The sequence below is a fragment of the Uloborus diversus genome, chromosome 10 (genome assembly GCF_026930045.1).
Source record: "Uloborus diversus isolate 005 chromosome 10, Udiv.v.3.1, whole genome shotgun sequence".
Taxonomy (NCBI): domain Eukaryota; kingdom Metazoa; phylum Arthropoda; class Arachnida; order Araneae; family Uloboridae; genus Uloborus; species Uloborus diversus.
Window position 1 is genome coordinate 103,178,279 of NC_072740.1, and position 15,185 is coordinate 103,193,463.

General features: G+C 32.3%; 1 protein-coding gene across 1 annotated transcript in view; it reads left to right on the forward strand.

Moving 5' to 3' along the window:
* Positions 1–3,404: 3,404 nt before the first annotated feature.
* Positions 3,405–15,185, forward strand: part of LOC129230976 (ADAM 17-like protease) — a 53,010-nt gene continuing 41,229 nt past the window's right edge. Inside the window, exons 1-2 of the mRNA XM_054865215.1 lie at positions 3,405–3,605; positions 10,361–10,499. Of these exons, the coding sequence (XP_054721190.1) occupies positions 3,548–3,605; positions 10,361–10,499 (197 nt within the window). The 5' untranslated portion in view covers positions 3,405–3,547. The remainder of the gene's footprint in view (positions 3,606–10,360; positions 10,500–15,185) is intronic.

Sequence of the window (15,185 nt, forward strand, 5' to 3'; positions counted from 1 at the left end):
GCAAAACCATTTTTTTTTTTTTGTTCGCAATCAATAAAATTTGTAAACACGCAAAGTTTAATAAACACCAATATAAATTGCTTTTAGTGCAATGATATTATTAGGGGGAGGGGGTGAATTTTCAACTATTGCCTAGGGTGGAAGAAAATTTTAAAACGGTCGTACATATTGTTAAAAAGAGAAAACACGGAAATATGTTTTGATAGAACTGTTACCCCATCAAAAAAAAGCAATCAAAGTCAATAAACTGAGTATAATTAAAGGTGATACCTCAGGAAACTAGGGTAATTATGCGGTCCCCGAAACTACGAAACATATTCTACCCTATTGCGAGGACGAGTGATAAAAGGAAAACATTATTAGATTTCATTCCTTAAGACAAAGCAATGTTTTTGACTTAATATTTAGCACGTGAAATTTTACCATCGTCGTCAAATCAGTTTAGTTGTCAAAGCCATGTTAAGAATTCTTCCATATTTTCCTTCTTTCTTGCAGGGCTGTCGACAGGATTTATGGGCCTCTATGCAACTTTCTTCAGGGCCCCTAACTTTTTACTTGAATCTCCTCTTTCTTCGCTCTGCTTTTACATAAATATCCTAAATATTGTCAATGGCTCTAGGTCTAATAAAAAGGTTTTTTCTTTAACTGAAAGGTTTTTTTTTTTATCAATTAAAATTGCTTTGCTGTGGTTCTTCTTAATCCAAACTTTGTAATGTTATTAAAAAGAGATTATTGTATATAGGGCCGGATTTCGACTTAATGGGGGCCCTAGGCTATTTTAAGTATGGGGGACCTTTTTTGTAGCTCGGACAACATTATATTTGTGGCAAAACAGGCTATTTTTTAAGTTTTTTTCCCAAATATGTGTCTTTTCCTCTGGCACATATAGCGATATAGATATGAATGTTTTTTTTAAAAATGTTTTGTTATACTGTCTTTTTCTTTTTTTTTTACTTTGAACAAGGAGGGTTTTCAGGAGAGTTATATAGGGACCTCCTTTGAGTTGAGGGTAGAATACCTCAAATTTGAAAGGGTCCGGGGTTTCTCTCTTGTAAATGTTTTTGAAAAATGCATTAAAAAATTCTTAATTTTGAGGTCTTATAAGAGGTAATTCGGACTACAAAAACATCAGCAAAAATAGGAGAACAAAACACAGAATTTTTTTAAACTTATGCACTCTTTTTCAAATGAAGGCAATACAAAAGAAAAATTGCCCTTGGTTCGACAAATCGTTGATATTTATCGACAGAGAAGAAGAGCGAGAGAGAAGAAACGATATGACACACAGTCTATCACTTGCTCACATCGACTTTCGGTAACACATTTTATTTTTCGACCCGTTAGTTTTGATTATCCCTTCTACCCACCGACAAACACAACGCTGAATCAATTGAAAAATTATCTAGATTAAACAATGCATAAAATTCTTTAAAAGAAATGGTGGAAATATTTAAAAAATAGGTATTAATGAGAAAGCAAGCTTCTTTAGCTTATAGGTAAATTCAAAACTGATTCTAATTAATACAGTGACACAGGGGAGCCCATCCCCCTCCCCCCCCCAAGAGAAAGGGCACCCCTCCCCCCAAAAAAATTAATGGCCTCGACCTCCCTAGGTGGGGAGTCAGGGACATCAAATGTCTAAAAGGGGCACATAACAGTGCTCCTTTTAGACATTTGATGAGAAGTACTTCTTCCAAAATGTTTTCCCAAATTAGGCAACCGTTTTTACTCTTGAAACAGCGCTGGAATTAGTTTCATTTTGTATCACTGAACTTAAAACTCAAATCAATACATATTTTAAAATATTTTATCAAACTGAGCCGTTTGTCAATGTTTTAAGTTTCGAACGCTAAAAATGCAAGCGCTTTTTTTTTATTTTAAATTTTTTACCCCTTGTCCATTTCAGTAAAGTTCTGGTAATCTTTCAGAAATAAGCGTTTTTTTTTTTTTTTTTTTTTTTTTTTTTTTTTTTTTTTTTTAAAGCCTTGCAGTTTACGCAAAAAAAAAAAAAAAAAAAAAAAATCATATTTATTTTTGGTTGATAGAGTCGATAAGGACTCTAAAGATAAGAACAAAAAAGAATTCTCACTTCGAGCTTGCAAGATTGAAATATTGTAATCTCTAGGAGAAAGAGTTTCTTCAAACTAAAAAGATGTTTAAAAAAAGAAAAAAAGAAAGAAAGAAAGAAAAAAAGTGGTGGGAGGGATTTTTTCTTTTTCTTAGGTCCTCCTCGCGGGCCCCACAATCTCTCACGGGCCCCTATGCAATGCATAGGCTTGCCCCCCCCCCCTTCTCGACGGCCCTGCATTCTTGTCTTACATAGTGGGAAATAGCATCAGTGTGTCGTACCTGCGTAGAGTTACCAAAATATTTTTGATGTAGTTCTTTCTGTCTTGCGTGTTCTGCTTTTGTGAGGATTAGTGTTGGATCTATTGTACTCGAGTGGGGAGAGAGGGGGACATGTCAGGCCAGACCCTTACCCTGACGACTACTTCTAAAGGGCTACCAAAATTCACCCTATTTCTGTGGGGTTTCTTTTTTTTAACTCAATATGAAACCTTGAAGTAATATAAGTAATATAGGTATGGACGGCAACTTCAAAATTTGCCCCAGCTTAAAAAATTCGTAAACGACACGGCACTGACTGTTTTGCTTTCTGCATATTTTTAGTGGGTTTTGTGACTTAATGTTTTTTATTATTATTTTATTTTAAAAGCTAAACAGCTTCACATACTGCGTGCCCAGGACTGTGTGCCAAGTGCCTTGCCTCCGGACATACACAGGAAAGATTTACAGTACATGAGAAGGAAATAACACCCGGGGCACCGGCGGGAATAGAACCCACGACCTCCGTCTTACAAGACGAAGCTTCTACCACAGATCCACGGAGCCCTCTGATCTAATGTTCATGATATTTTTGGTTAAAGGACGCTTTAATTATACTTATTTCTTTGTTACTCTCCGTCTGATGTATTATGCTTGGATTTTCGCTGTGATCAATTTTGTTGCAAAACAAGCTTATCAAGGCATAGTGTAGTTTTCATCGTAGTCCTCTTTTTTTTATTGTGGAGACACTCGAGCTCAAGTCAAGACCATAAAACGTTAAAGCCATTTTTGTGGAACAAAAAAGGACGTTTAAATAAAATAAAAGGTATCGGAAAAAATTCATTGTCGTGTCAGTTACTTATTCTTGTCACTCCAGTACCCGAAATTACTCTTTTGTGATTCAGATTTATCGATTAAAGCTTCACATATTAAAAACTACAACTGTGACCATAAGTGCACCTCGGATACTGATTGGTCGATCCGAGTCTCATCGAGTATTGTCAAATATTACTCATTTTTGAGAGGTGACACTTCGAAGTATATTTGTTTGGATTTTGAAATCTATGTAACATAACGAATCAGGATGTAAACGTTATTTGCAATTAGTGCTGTGCGGTGCAACTACTTCAGAACCCTACTTAATCATAGACATGAAAAGAATTCATTGCAAATTACTCCTGTGTTGTTTCGGAATTTCTAACAATCGAAGCAATAATAAATAATGTATTCCATTGCGTATTTATTCCTTGGGATGCTGATTATTCTTAAATTAAACAGCTGTAAGCTTTTTTCCTTTTAATACTTTTCGAACACCAAACAAGTTTTTTAAATTAAAACATATGAAATGAATTAATCTGTTTACCTCTTTGACTAGGTAATAGTTGTCTTTATACGCGAAATAGTGAGTTTATAATTTGTATTACTGTTTCAAAGCATTGTATTTTGTTTTCTGTTTCATTTCTCTTGTGATTTTTTTTTTTTTCCTGTGATGATGTGCAGTAACTTTCCTTAAAACCTAATACTTAGTAGATATTTACATAAATCAACACAAAATGTCTATTCATTCTGTGAATTATTTTAAGTTTTAACGACTGAAAAAATAAAAGTGAGTAACTATACAGGTGAAAAGTGACAATGTGACATTGGATGTTCATCGTAGATTGCAAGAATTGCTTCTGCTAGTTTTCTTGTGTATTTTCGGAGCATATCTAATTTAATGCTTTTAGACTTTGTTGTTTAAATTGCTTAAGGTAGAATCCATGTTAATTCAACCAGGGCGTTACCTTGAAAGTCTTGGCATTTTTTGACTGTAACATATGTCAAAGCACATGAAAAAATAAAACCACTGTATATTTTGGTTTTGTCCAAAAAAATTCCTAGACCAAGATACAGGCTGCCAAAGATGGCAGCATGCGCATCATTTCTTACTTGTGGTGCTTGACATAATTTTTAAAGTTCTTTATCTCAGGAAAGGTAGGAGGAAGTGGGGTACGTTGGACTGGTCTCAATTATTTTAATGCTATTAATATTTTTTGTTTTATTTTATAACCAACAAATAGCACCTATGGTCCTACAAATCCTATAATAAAATCACTTGGTACAGTTATACTGGACAAATTTTATTCCAGTAAGTGTTATTTCAGTAGTCCTGAGTAATTTTCAGAAAACTGTAATTTTATTTTTTTTAATAGTCTTCATCAAGATTGCAGTAAAAATATTGAACTGCTTTCTTAATGTATCTTCCTTTAGTTCATAATAATTGGCAATTTTTTCAATTTTTGTCAAGAAGAAAAAAAAATATGACATCACTTTTTCAGACCAAGAAGGTGGGATAGGTTGGTCAACTCTTTGTGGGCCACATTGGACCGGACCAACCTACCCCACAAACTTTAAAAAATTTTTTTTCTTTCTTAAAACTCAATAATTATAACAATATTCTATGATTTTTCTTTTGATTTTTGAAAAATAAATGTGTACTACTGGTGAATGCTTATTACTGTTTGTAAATAAAGATGATTTATCAAAAAATCAATTTAATATGTTATATTGATCTTTAAACTTAATATTTTTCACTCTACTCAAAACAGAGAATAAGGTAGTTACTGAGTTTAATAGTATTTATCACTAAAATTATAATAAAATGTTGTTTAAGTTACGTACCTGTTAGTGTTGTTAAGTACGTGCCCCACCCGTGGGGCATGTTGGTTCACTTTGGGAGCAGTGTTGCCAGATTGGGAGAAATTTCCCCATTTTGGGGAAATCTGGTGCTCTCTGGGGAAATTTTGGGGAAATGGGTTTTGAGGGGAATTCTTTGGGGAAAAATCTTTTCCTTGGGGAAAACCTGGGGGGGAAAAACTTCGGGGGAAAAAAGATTTTTTTCGTATTTAAATTCGCATCAAGAAGTAGTGGGAACATTGTTTGTATCAAACAGCGTTGAGTTAGCTTTGCTCAACTTTATGGAATTCGCATTTCGCATTATGTGGAATATTATGCTATGGAATTCGCATTAATGTTCCGCGTGAGTAACTAATTGATACGTGAAACAGGTAAAAATAAGTGTGATGAAGAGTGTTCTTGGATAAATATATACAAAAATCATAGTTTAAATGTACATACAGAAGCAGAGTAGTAAATGCGAGTAGATAAAACATATTTGGTTATTTCTTATCTCTCGGTCAGGCGCTTGTATTTATGACAAGTGGCACTCGCACGGCTTTGCCCGTAGTAGAAAATTAAAAGGTCTTTTGGTCCCCCTGTATATTTACAAATAATGCATGATGAATTTCTCGCCAATTGGCTTGCCCACGTTACGGTTCCACGTTATGATAACTTGGTAATTTACTCGTCCATCTTATGATAATTTTGCTTGGGAAAATGTTCTTAAAATTGGAATAGAAAAAGAACAAAATCAGATTTTCAAAAAATCGCTTAAAGGTGCACACCCTCATGCTACAAACTAATTCTTTGCCAAATTTCATGAAAATCAGCCGAACGGTCTTGGCGCTATATGCGCGTTAGAGATTCTGACAGACAGAAAGAGATCCGGACAGAGCGATATCCAGACAGAGAGACTTTCAGCTTTATTATTAGTAAAGATAAAGAAAGATAAAGATAAAGAAGACAAAAAAAAAGCGAAAATGTGAAGAAAAAAAAAGTTGAGGAATTTCATAAGAAAACTTGGCTATTTGGGGAAAAAAAAATTTTTCAAGAGACAAAAATATTAGAGGAAAGTCGATTCATTTTATGAAAATATTATTAGAAAAATAATTTTTGCATTTGGGGAATTTTGGTAGAAGACATTGCTTTTTGGGGAAAAGTTGGAAGGGAATTGGGGAAATCTAGATTTGACCATTTGGCAACACTATTTGGGAGGTTCCGTTAAAAAAAATAATGTAAAAAAAGGTTGTGAATTCAACAATTCCAAAAAAATCTGTGGGGTTGAGAAGTGTTTAGTGAAGCTTATTGTAGAAAATCGCACTGATCATTAAATTTTTTGATGAGATAAAAAATGATAAGTAAAAAAGCGGACCAACGTGCCCTACCTCCCCTTACAATATATTTTGTTGCAGTTTGTTTTATTTAAAAGGTTATTTCTTTCTGTTTAAAAACAGGTGCAGCATTTTGAAATAAGTGTTTAATAATGCAAACCAAGTGTTCGTTTCATTTTCCCATTCATCATTGTTTGCTAACCGTCAACTGCAAAGTTGAGTTTTCAGGCAAGTGTGGTACAATGTGACCAGACCGTGCTCACAGCAGCACTAAATGTCCTTGACCATTGCGCTGTCACTTTATCTTCTATTCGAAGAGTAGTGAGATTTACTTTCTGAATACTTCGTATATATATATATATATATATATATATATATATATATATATATATATATATATATATATATATAGTAAAGTATGTAGTTTCACATACACGGGTAGCACAGAAATAAGTGTATGTAACAACGAAGATAAACAACAATAACAACAACAAAAATGAACATGGAACTTTAAAAATAAACTAGGAACATTGAAAACAAGAATTGATGAAATCATGGGTATTAAACTGCTGCTACGTTTACGAAGAGCTGGAGCAGCTGGCATATTAAATATTCTGCAAGGTTTCTGTGCGGGTCAGTACCATACATGCAGCAAAATTAATTAGAAGTAAAAGTATATGTATTTGAATTGACGAACTTATATGCGTAGCTACTTATAAGGCTTAATATAGTAAGCAGGAAGATTATAAAACGTTATAGATGCTTATTTTTTGGATAAATGCAATAAATTTTACATATATAAATAGTATGCTGGAAGGGAGCTGGGGGGTTGGTAATACATGACAGCGTATTACTAATAAGCATACTATTTATATATGTAAAATTTATTGCATTTATCCAAAAAATAAGCATCTATAACGTTTTATAATCTTCCTGCTTACTATATTAAGCCTTATAAGTAGCTACGCATATAAGTTCGTCAATTCAAATACATATACTTTTACTTCTAATTAATTTTGCTGCATGTATGGTACTGACCCGCACAGAAACCTTGCAGAATATTTAATATGCCAGCTGCTCCAGCTCTTCGTAAACGTAGCAGCAGTTTAATACCCATGATTTCATCAATTCTTGTTTTCAATGTTCCTAGTTTATTTTTAAAGTTCCATGTTCATTTTTGTTGTTGTTATTGTTGTTTATCTTCGTTGTTACATACACTTATTTCTGTGCTACCCGTGTATGTGAAACTACATACTTTACTATATTTCAATACATTTAACTACTTTAGCTGCAACATTGCGCTGTTTAAATGTAGAATATTTTACATCAAATTTTGATCATTATATATATATATATATATATATATATATATATATACATTGTATACTTACATATGTCGAACAATTTAGTACAAAAAGCAAGATTCAATGTTGGGGCAAGGGAGATCAACTTTCAGGTAAGGCAAAATTTCTGAAAATTTGTCCAGTACAATACTTAAAAAAACTACAATACCTGTCGGAAGGAGATGGGGCTCGTTGGACCCGTTTCAATAATGTTAATACTACTGTAAATTCCCGATTATCGGCAGTCGGATTATCCGCTGTTCGGCTTATCAGTGGGTCTTTTCATATTTTCGTCAAAGACTACAATTTCATCATGACGTCAATCCGAAATGCAGTGCTATTGATTTTCATTTAAAATACGGGCCTTAATCGGCGTCAGTTAAACTGTTAGCCTGACTTGCTTGGCTTTGCATGTAAACTGTTTGCAGTAATGAGCTTTTACATATATTTTTCACACTCAATGTTGTTGTTTTTAGCTGTACTTAAAGGTATGTGTGACTGTTATTCATATATTTTAGCTACTGTATACACTAGTCAGGGTTGGCAAGTTGTTGCCACGGGTGGAAAAACCCTGGGAAAAACTACTGTTTTTTCCGACCTGGAAAAAATAGGTTTTTGCTAAAGTGGCAAAAATAGGACTTGCATTAACAACTTACCTACACATTATTTAAAAGTTGCATGTTTCATTAGTATGCTTGTTTAAAATAAATTTAATGTTTAATTTGCTTGAAGAGAGCTAAATAATTAGAACATTTTTGTTTTTAAATCTTTTAGAGGTTACTAATATTTAGACGTTACAAAATTTGCAATTTTTATTGTTGAAAACACAAAAGTAGTTATTAGCTTACTGTAAAGGTAATTAGCTTGTTTATGATATAGCAATTATCATAAAACATTCCGTATTTTTTTTTTAGTTGTACCTGTTAAATCAATATGCAGTAATAAAATAAACAAATTGAGATTTCGTTCAATAAAATGTCACTTAAATATCTGTCTATAACATCATTGAAAACCTATTTGTTGTTTCAGAATGGCCTTAGAATAAACTAGTTTTGTAAGCATAGTAATTGACAAACGTTTTTGGATTTTGGATTCTACAAAAAGAAAATTTGAGAAATATATTTCTATTGCAGTTGTACTTGCAAGAAGCATTTGCAGAGCTATAACTAGTGTGCAGAAATCTTTGGATACAGCTCTTGATTTCAAACCCACAGAGACAACTTCTTACTGATAGTTGATGTACGGTTTTTTCCCCTACTTGAATCTATCCCCTTTCTCACTAAAAGAGAAAACTGTATTATTTCTTTAGAGAGAAAAAAGTTAATGTTTTCCTACATTATTCAACTACTCTCTGACAAAACTGGATAGGACCCGGAAAAAATAGGTTTTTGCCAATAATAATAAAAAAACAGCCTGACACTTTCAATTTTTAATAAATTTACTAATTTCCATGACATAATTCTTTTTAAATATTTTAAAAATTAGACTTATAAAAATAGTTTGTATGCTGCAATATGTCCTAGAGCAGAGGTTTAAAAACATTGCTCTTACTATTATAATGCATTATTTTTTATTTAATAATTAGTCTAATTAATAATAAAATTGATAAGCAAAATATTTATTCAGTGTTATACATATTATTTACATCATTTCTATTCAATAATTAACATAACTAAGTGCAACTTGATTGCTAATTGGGTTTTCGCCATTTTTTCCATTGTTGCCATGGTTTTTTCCACTGTCACGGCACGGCAAAAATACATTTTTGCCAGCAAAATGACCAACCCTGACACTAGTATCGTTTTTTACCTAGTAATCAGATTATCCGTGGTTTTCACAAATCCTTGGTTACCGTGCCACCCTATTCTGCGTATAATCGGGAGTTTACTGTATTAATGTTTTTAATTTTATTTTATGACCTACAAATAGCACCTATAGTCCTACAAATCCTATAACGAAATCACATAGCATAATTATGTTGAACAAATTTTATTATTTTTTTAGTGCTGAGTAATTTTTATAACCCCCAGTTTTATTTTTATTTTATTTATTTATTTATTTTTTTGTATCATTTTAATGGGGAATGGAGCAATAAATTGAACTCCTCTTTTAAAGTAAGTTCTTTTAGTTCATAATTATTTGTAGTTTCTTTCTTTTTTTCGTGAAGAAAAGAATTCTGTCGGCATTCCTTGAGACCAAGCATGTGGGGGTGCGTTGGTCTGGTTGTAGAAAACCCACAAAAAAGACCCTATTTTTGCTGATTTTTGAGAAATATAAATGGTTCTGGCATAAATAGTGCAAAAGTAAAAGTTGGTCATTTTAATATAACAGAAGTTTTTATGATGTGGACCAATGTACCATGGGCACGTGGCAGGTTGGCCTATTTTTCAAAGTTTTGTTAAAAGTTAATAGAACTAAACTAAACAGTTTCAAAAAAAAGAGGGTTGATAAGAAATATTTATTGAAACTTATGGTAGAAAATCCAGTTCATTTATTATTTTTATTTATTTATTTATTTATTGATATACATGAAAAGTAGAAAAGTGAACTAATGTGCCCCAGCTCCCCCTATATATATTTTAACTGTAGACTAAACAATCAGCATTTCATATATTAAGGCTACTTTATCAACTAATCATTTTCTTTATTTATATGCTTTTTTTAACAATAATGATAAATAATATATTACCTTTTCTGTTTTAGCTATTTCTCATTATCAACTGAAATATTATGAGATTTTAAAAGCTTCAGATATTGGTCACACTATTACTAAACGAGGAACACATGCTAGCTCACATCATTTCAACAAAGTCAAAGAAGTATCTTTTAAAGCCTTGGGACGGTAAGCATGTAATTCCACTTCCCTTCATTTATAATTCCATGATGCATCTTATTTTAGATTCTTAAAATTTTTTGGGTGTACAAAAAAAAGAAAAAGAAAACTTCATGTTGATGCATGATTTACTGGTCCTTTAGATAATATAACCATAACATATCTTTTACTGACACATAAAAATGTTCGCAATCAATTTATAAAAAATTTTTAGCCTTGGAAAAGTTAGAAAAATCAAATTGGAGAACTTGATGAAAATTTTTTCATTTATCCTATTTTTAATGTAAACATTTATTTTCATGTTTTATATTTTTTTTAGTTATGATGGAAATTGGAGTGAAAACCATAAACAGTATTAAATATAGTATAACCCTGATTTAACGATTGTTAAGAAATTTGAAAAAGTTATCGTTAAATCAAGGATATCGTTAAATAAAGAAGCATAAGCATTCAATGCAATCAAATGCAGACCAATAAAATATATCATTAAATTGAGGAAATCGTTAAATCGGGTATCGTTAAATCGAAGTTATACTGTATATTCAAATTCTGCTTCAGATATTTGTATGTGTAATCAAGTCTTTTGGGGTACTTTCAATGAATTTGTCTATGAATTTAGAATAGAAATCTTCCTTTTCTCTGAAGTATGCCAATAATTCTTTTTCAATAGATAATAACAAAAGGTTATTTAGGCAATTTTTCACCTTGAGTTATCTCTTATGCTTCTAGATTCTTTTGAGGGCTGAAAAACTATGTGCCACTGAAGCTGTCCTTGCAGGTATCGTTGATATCATTGTTGCTAGTTGAAAAAGTTCCTTAAAAGGCTTTTATCTTAGTTTTCTTTACTAAGGAGCTTGACTACTTCATAGGCTAATTCCATGCAACCCCCAAAGCAGAATACTACTAAATTTGTGACGTATGTCACAGAACAGATGCCTGAGTTGCAGAACAATTCTGTTCGAATGTGAGCGGAAAACTGATAAGTTTTCTACAGAAATTCTGCAAATTTCAGGGAAATTTCTGCAGAGAATCTGCAAAAACCACGGTGCCTAAAATCTGCAGAAACCACAGTGCCAAAAATCTGCAGAAACCACGGTGCCAAAAATCTGCAGAAACCACAGTGCCGAAAATCTGCAGAAACCATGGTGCCGAAAATCTGCTGAAACCGTGGTGCCGACAATCTGCAGAAACTGCGGTGCTGAAAAACTGCAGAAACCGTGGTGCCAAAAATCTGCAGAAACTACAGTGCAGAAAATCTGTAGAAACTGCGGATTTTCCACAAATATCTTCCAACTCGAGATAGAATTTTGCAGAAATTCCACAAGTTTCTTAAAATTAAAAGAAAATCTAAAATTCTCGCAAATTACTATAATTTGACAGAAAGCTCATGGTGTTGAATTTGATAAGTCCTTTGTAGGACTTTCCAAATCTATCTTCATCCACTGCAATTTTCGCCATACACGTATGTTTTGGAAACGTGCCAACATTGAAATACGTCCATCGCCGGAAATTGCGTATCTTGTTTGAGATTTCAATCCCTTTGCATCCAGAAAATATTTCAATTATTTGGAAAGCTTTGAGGTGTTTTATATGCAACCCAAACTTAACTCATTTTATTTATTATTTTAGTAATTTATTTATTTAGTAACATTATTTTAATTGCTCCTTCATGCCATGTAAAATTAACCAAGAAAATGTGGTTTGACAAAGCATGTAAACTATTTTTGGAGAATCTTAATCAATTTAGGTTTGACACCTAGTTAAGGGGGTATTCTAGTCTAGAAATTCAAAGAAATCGATTTTTTTTCCCCTTCATATTCTCAAAGTTTGGACTTCTAAGAATAAGTTTCTAAGAGGATTTACGGAAATTCAAATTATTTTTTGAGTTACAGTTAATTTAATTGAAATAAACTCTTTTGCTGCAATGAGACTGCAAACTTTAAATTGCGTTTTTCTACAAACTAGTTTTTTCGATATGGTTGCTAAGATATCTCAAGTTCTAATGCGCAGATTTTCTTGAAATTTGTTACAGACATTCTTAGTACTATGAAAATTGTCTCCACATTAGAGATCAGTTCGGGCTCATTTTTGAGAGCCCGGGCCCGCCCGAGCCCGAAAAAACTTTCTTGTATCAAAAACCAAGCCTTCTACAGTCTGACTGTTAATAAAAAATGTTACCAGGGGTCTGGCCAGAGCAAATTTGGGTCCGTTAACGGACCCTTCACAAAAATCCGATCAACCAAAACGGAACTTTCACAAAAATCCGATCAACCAAAACGAACCTTTCACAAAAATCCGATCAACCAAAACGGACCCTTCACAAAATTCTGGTAAACAAAAACGGATCTTTCACAAATAGTTTATTGAAAGAGCAAATCTCAAATTAAAATAATACAGCATATTTAAAGTTAAATTAGAGGAATCAACTTATACAAAATCAGCTAATTTTGCAAAAGGAAAAAAAAAATCGGCACTCTTGTGATGCTCCTGCAAGGCATAAATAATTACTACCGCCAAACAAATATAATGCCTGTTGTTGGTTTCTTTGAAAGAAATTAACAGCTGAAAGTCAGTTAGGTTTATAATTTTGCTTGTTTGTTTTATGCAGCGGTGTTGTTGTAAACTTCTTTGGAAAAGCGTCAACATTCTCTGAATAGGCGTAGTAAGCACTTTTCTTCCCACTCATGATTTAATCATCAATAATATACAGCGAAATGAATTTAGAACTGCAAAGGATAGTATGGGTGGGGCGGATGTGATCGCTTCAGATAGGGTTACAATATTTAAACTTATCGCCACTTAGTGTCTGGTGGTGCGATGTTAAACTGTTATTTTGGGAGAAAGTTATATGGGTTTGGTTTTTCAATACTAAAAAGGATAATTAACTTTAAATAAACTTTTATTTACCATTATTTTTTTCTATAGATGTCTACATTTTGAAAAACGCAATCTTTTTACATCCGATATGAGAATCATATTTTGTTCTTTTTTTCAAGCTAACTTCACTTTATTAGGATGCAAATAAATGAAAAGTCTCTTTATTTTTGTAACAAAGCTTATTTCAAGTTTTTAAAGGGGAATTCCATTTTCTTTTATGAGTCAGTAATTAAAATGCTGAATCGATGGTTTACTTTTTATTTAATTAATTAATTTATTTTATTTTTGCTTCAACTGTGTCCAGATATTAATGATATGTTTATCATAGGACTCTAAAATGCAATTCAAAAGTAATTTTATCGAAAATATTTATTTTACAAGCCGTTTTTATACTTTTGATTCCTTCACTTTGAGGATTGCAATCTCTTTGCACCCGCTGTGGAAATCTGATTTTTCGAATTTTCGATGTTTAGTACGCTTAGTTAAGAGGTAAACAAATAAAATATTTTTTTATTTTTGTGAAAATCACGGAGTTTATAAGGTTTGAACGAAACTCTGCGCTCTTAAACAGTGTCTTGGATTAAAAAGTTAAATGCTGAACCCCTGCCTATTTTTTTTTCTTACAGCTATTTTAAATACTATACAAAAAACATTTCTAGTATAATTTAACATGATATAGAATGGTAGATAAATATTGATACTTGAGGGGTGCCCATCTCCAAGGGAGCGATGCCTCCCCCCTCTCTTCAAATACTAGAAAAACACTCAAGAATGATATTCTCAACAGAAAAGAGAGAAAACACGCAACTTTAAGTGTCAATGATGCAGTTTCCACCATCTCAAGAGTCTAAACTTTCGTTTTTACAAGAAAAAATTTTTTTTTTAAATTATTTGATTTTTCACAAAAATAATTGATTTTTCACAAAAATAATTGATTTTTCACAAAATTATTTTATTTTTCACAAAAAACGGACCCTGTGAAAAATCCTGGACAGACCCCTGGTTACGTTAAATGTTCTTCATTAACAGAAGTTTCTAAATTTTCTCAAAATGCTCCACTTCAAATGCATTACTGTATGACATATTGCAATAGTAATAGCAAAAAAACACTATAAATAAAAGTTAATTTATTTTCTGGGGTTTTTTTTTTTTTTTTTTTGGTTTAATTTTCACATTGATTGAATTGATTTAAATTTTCCTTTCATTTTCTCTCAATAGGAAAGTGTTTATTTGCTTTGAATTTGTTTGGCGATCAACGATTGAATATCTTTGCTTGAGTCCGAGCCCAAAATATTTTCGGTTCTAGAGCCTGCGCCCATTTCGGGCTCGGGCTGTAGGGCTTGGGCTGAGCCTGTCTCATCTGTACTCCACATAGGGGGTTTTGTGATTTTTGATTTTTATTATTTAAAAACAAATACTAAAGTTCAAAAAAAGAAGCGAAGAAATGAACTTTTTTATTCACAAAGACGCCATTTTGTGAAAAAAAAAAAATATTTTCAAATCGGCTTCGTCCAGACAATTCTACATCCTTGTTTAATAAGAATTAACCTTAACTTTATGTTTCAGATCACCTAGAGGATTGGAATCGCGTCAACCAGGAGTCACGCCTTTTTTTAATGTCCCCACTTTGCCAGCCTCCTACAATTTTGAATTTTTTTTTTCAACTATTATACATTTTTATAATTTTAAAGTATTAATAAAAAAACTGATAAAAATGCATAGGGAAAATAGCTCCTTTTTTTTCTATTATGCCCGTAAAATCACCTTAAAATCAATCCCCTAGACTAGAATATCCCCTTAAAGTTTTTTTGCTTTCAT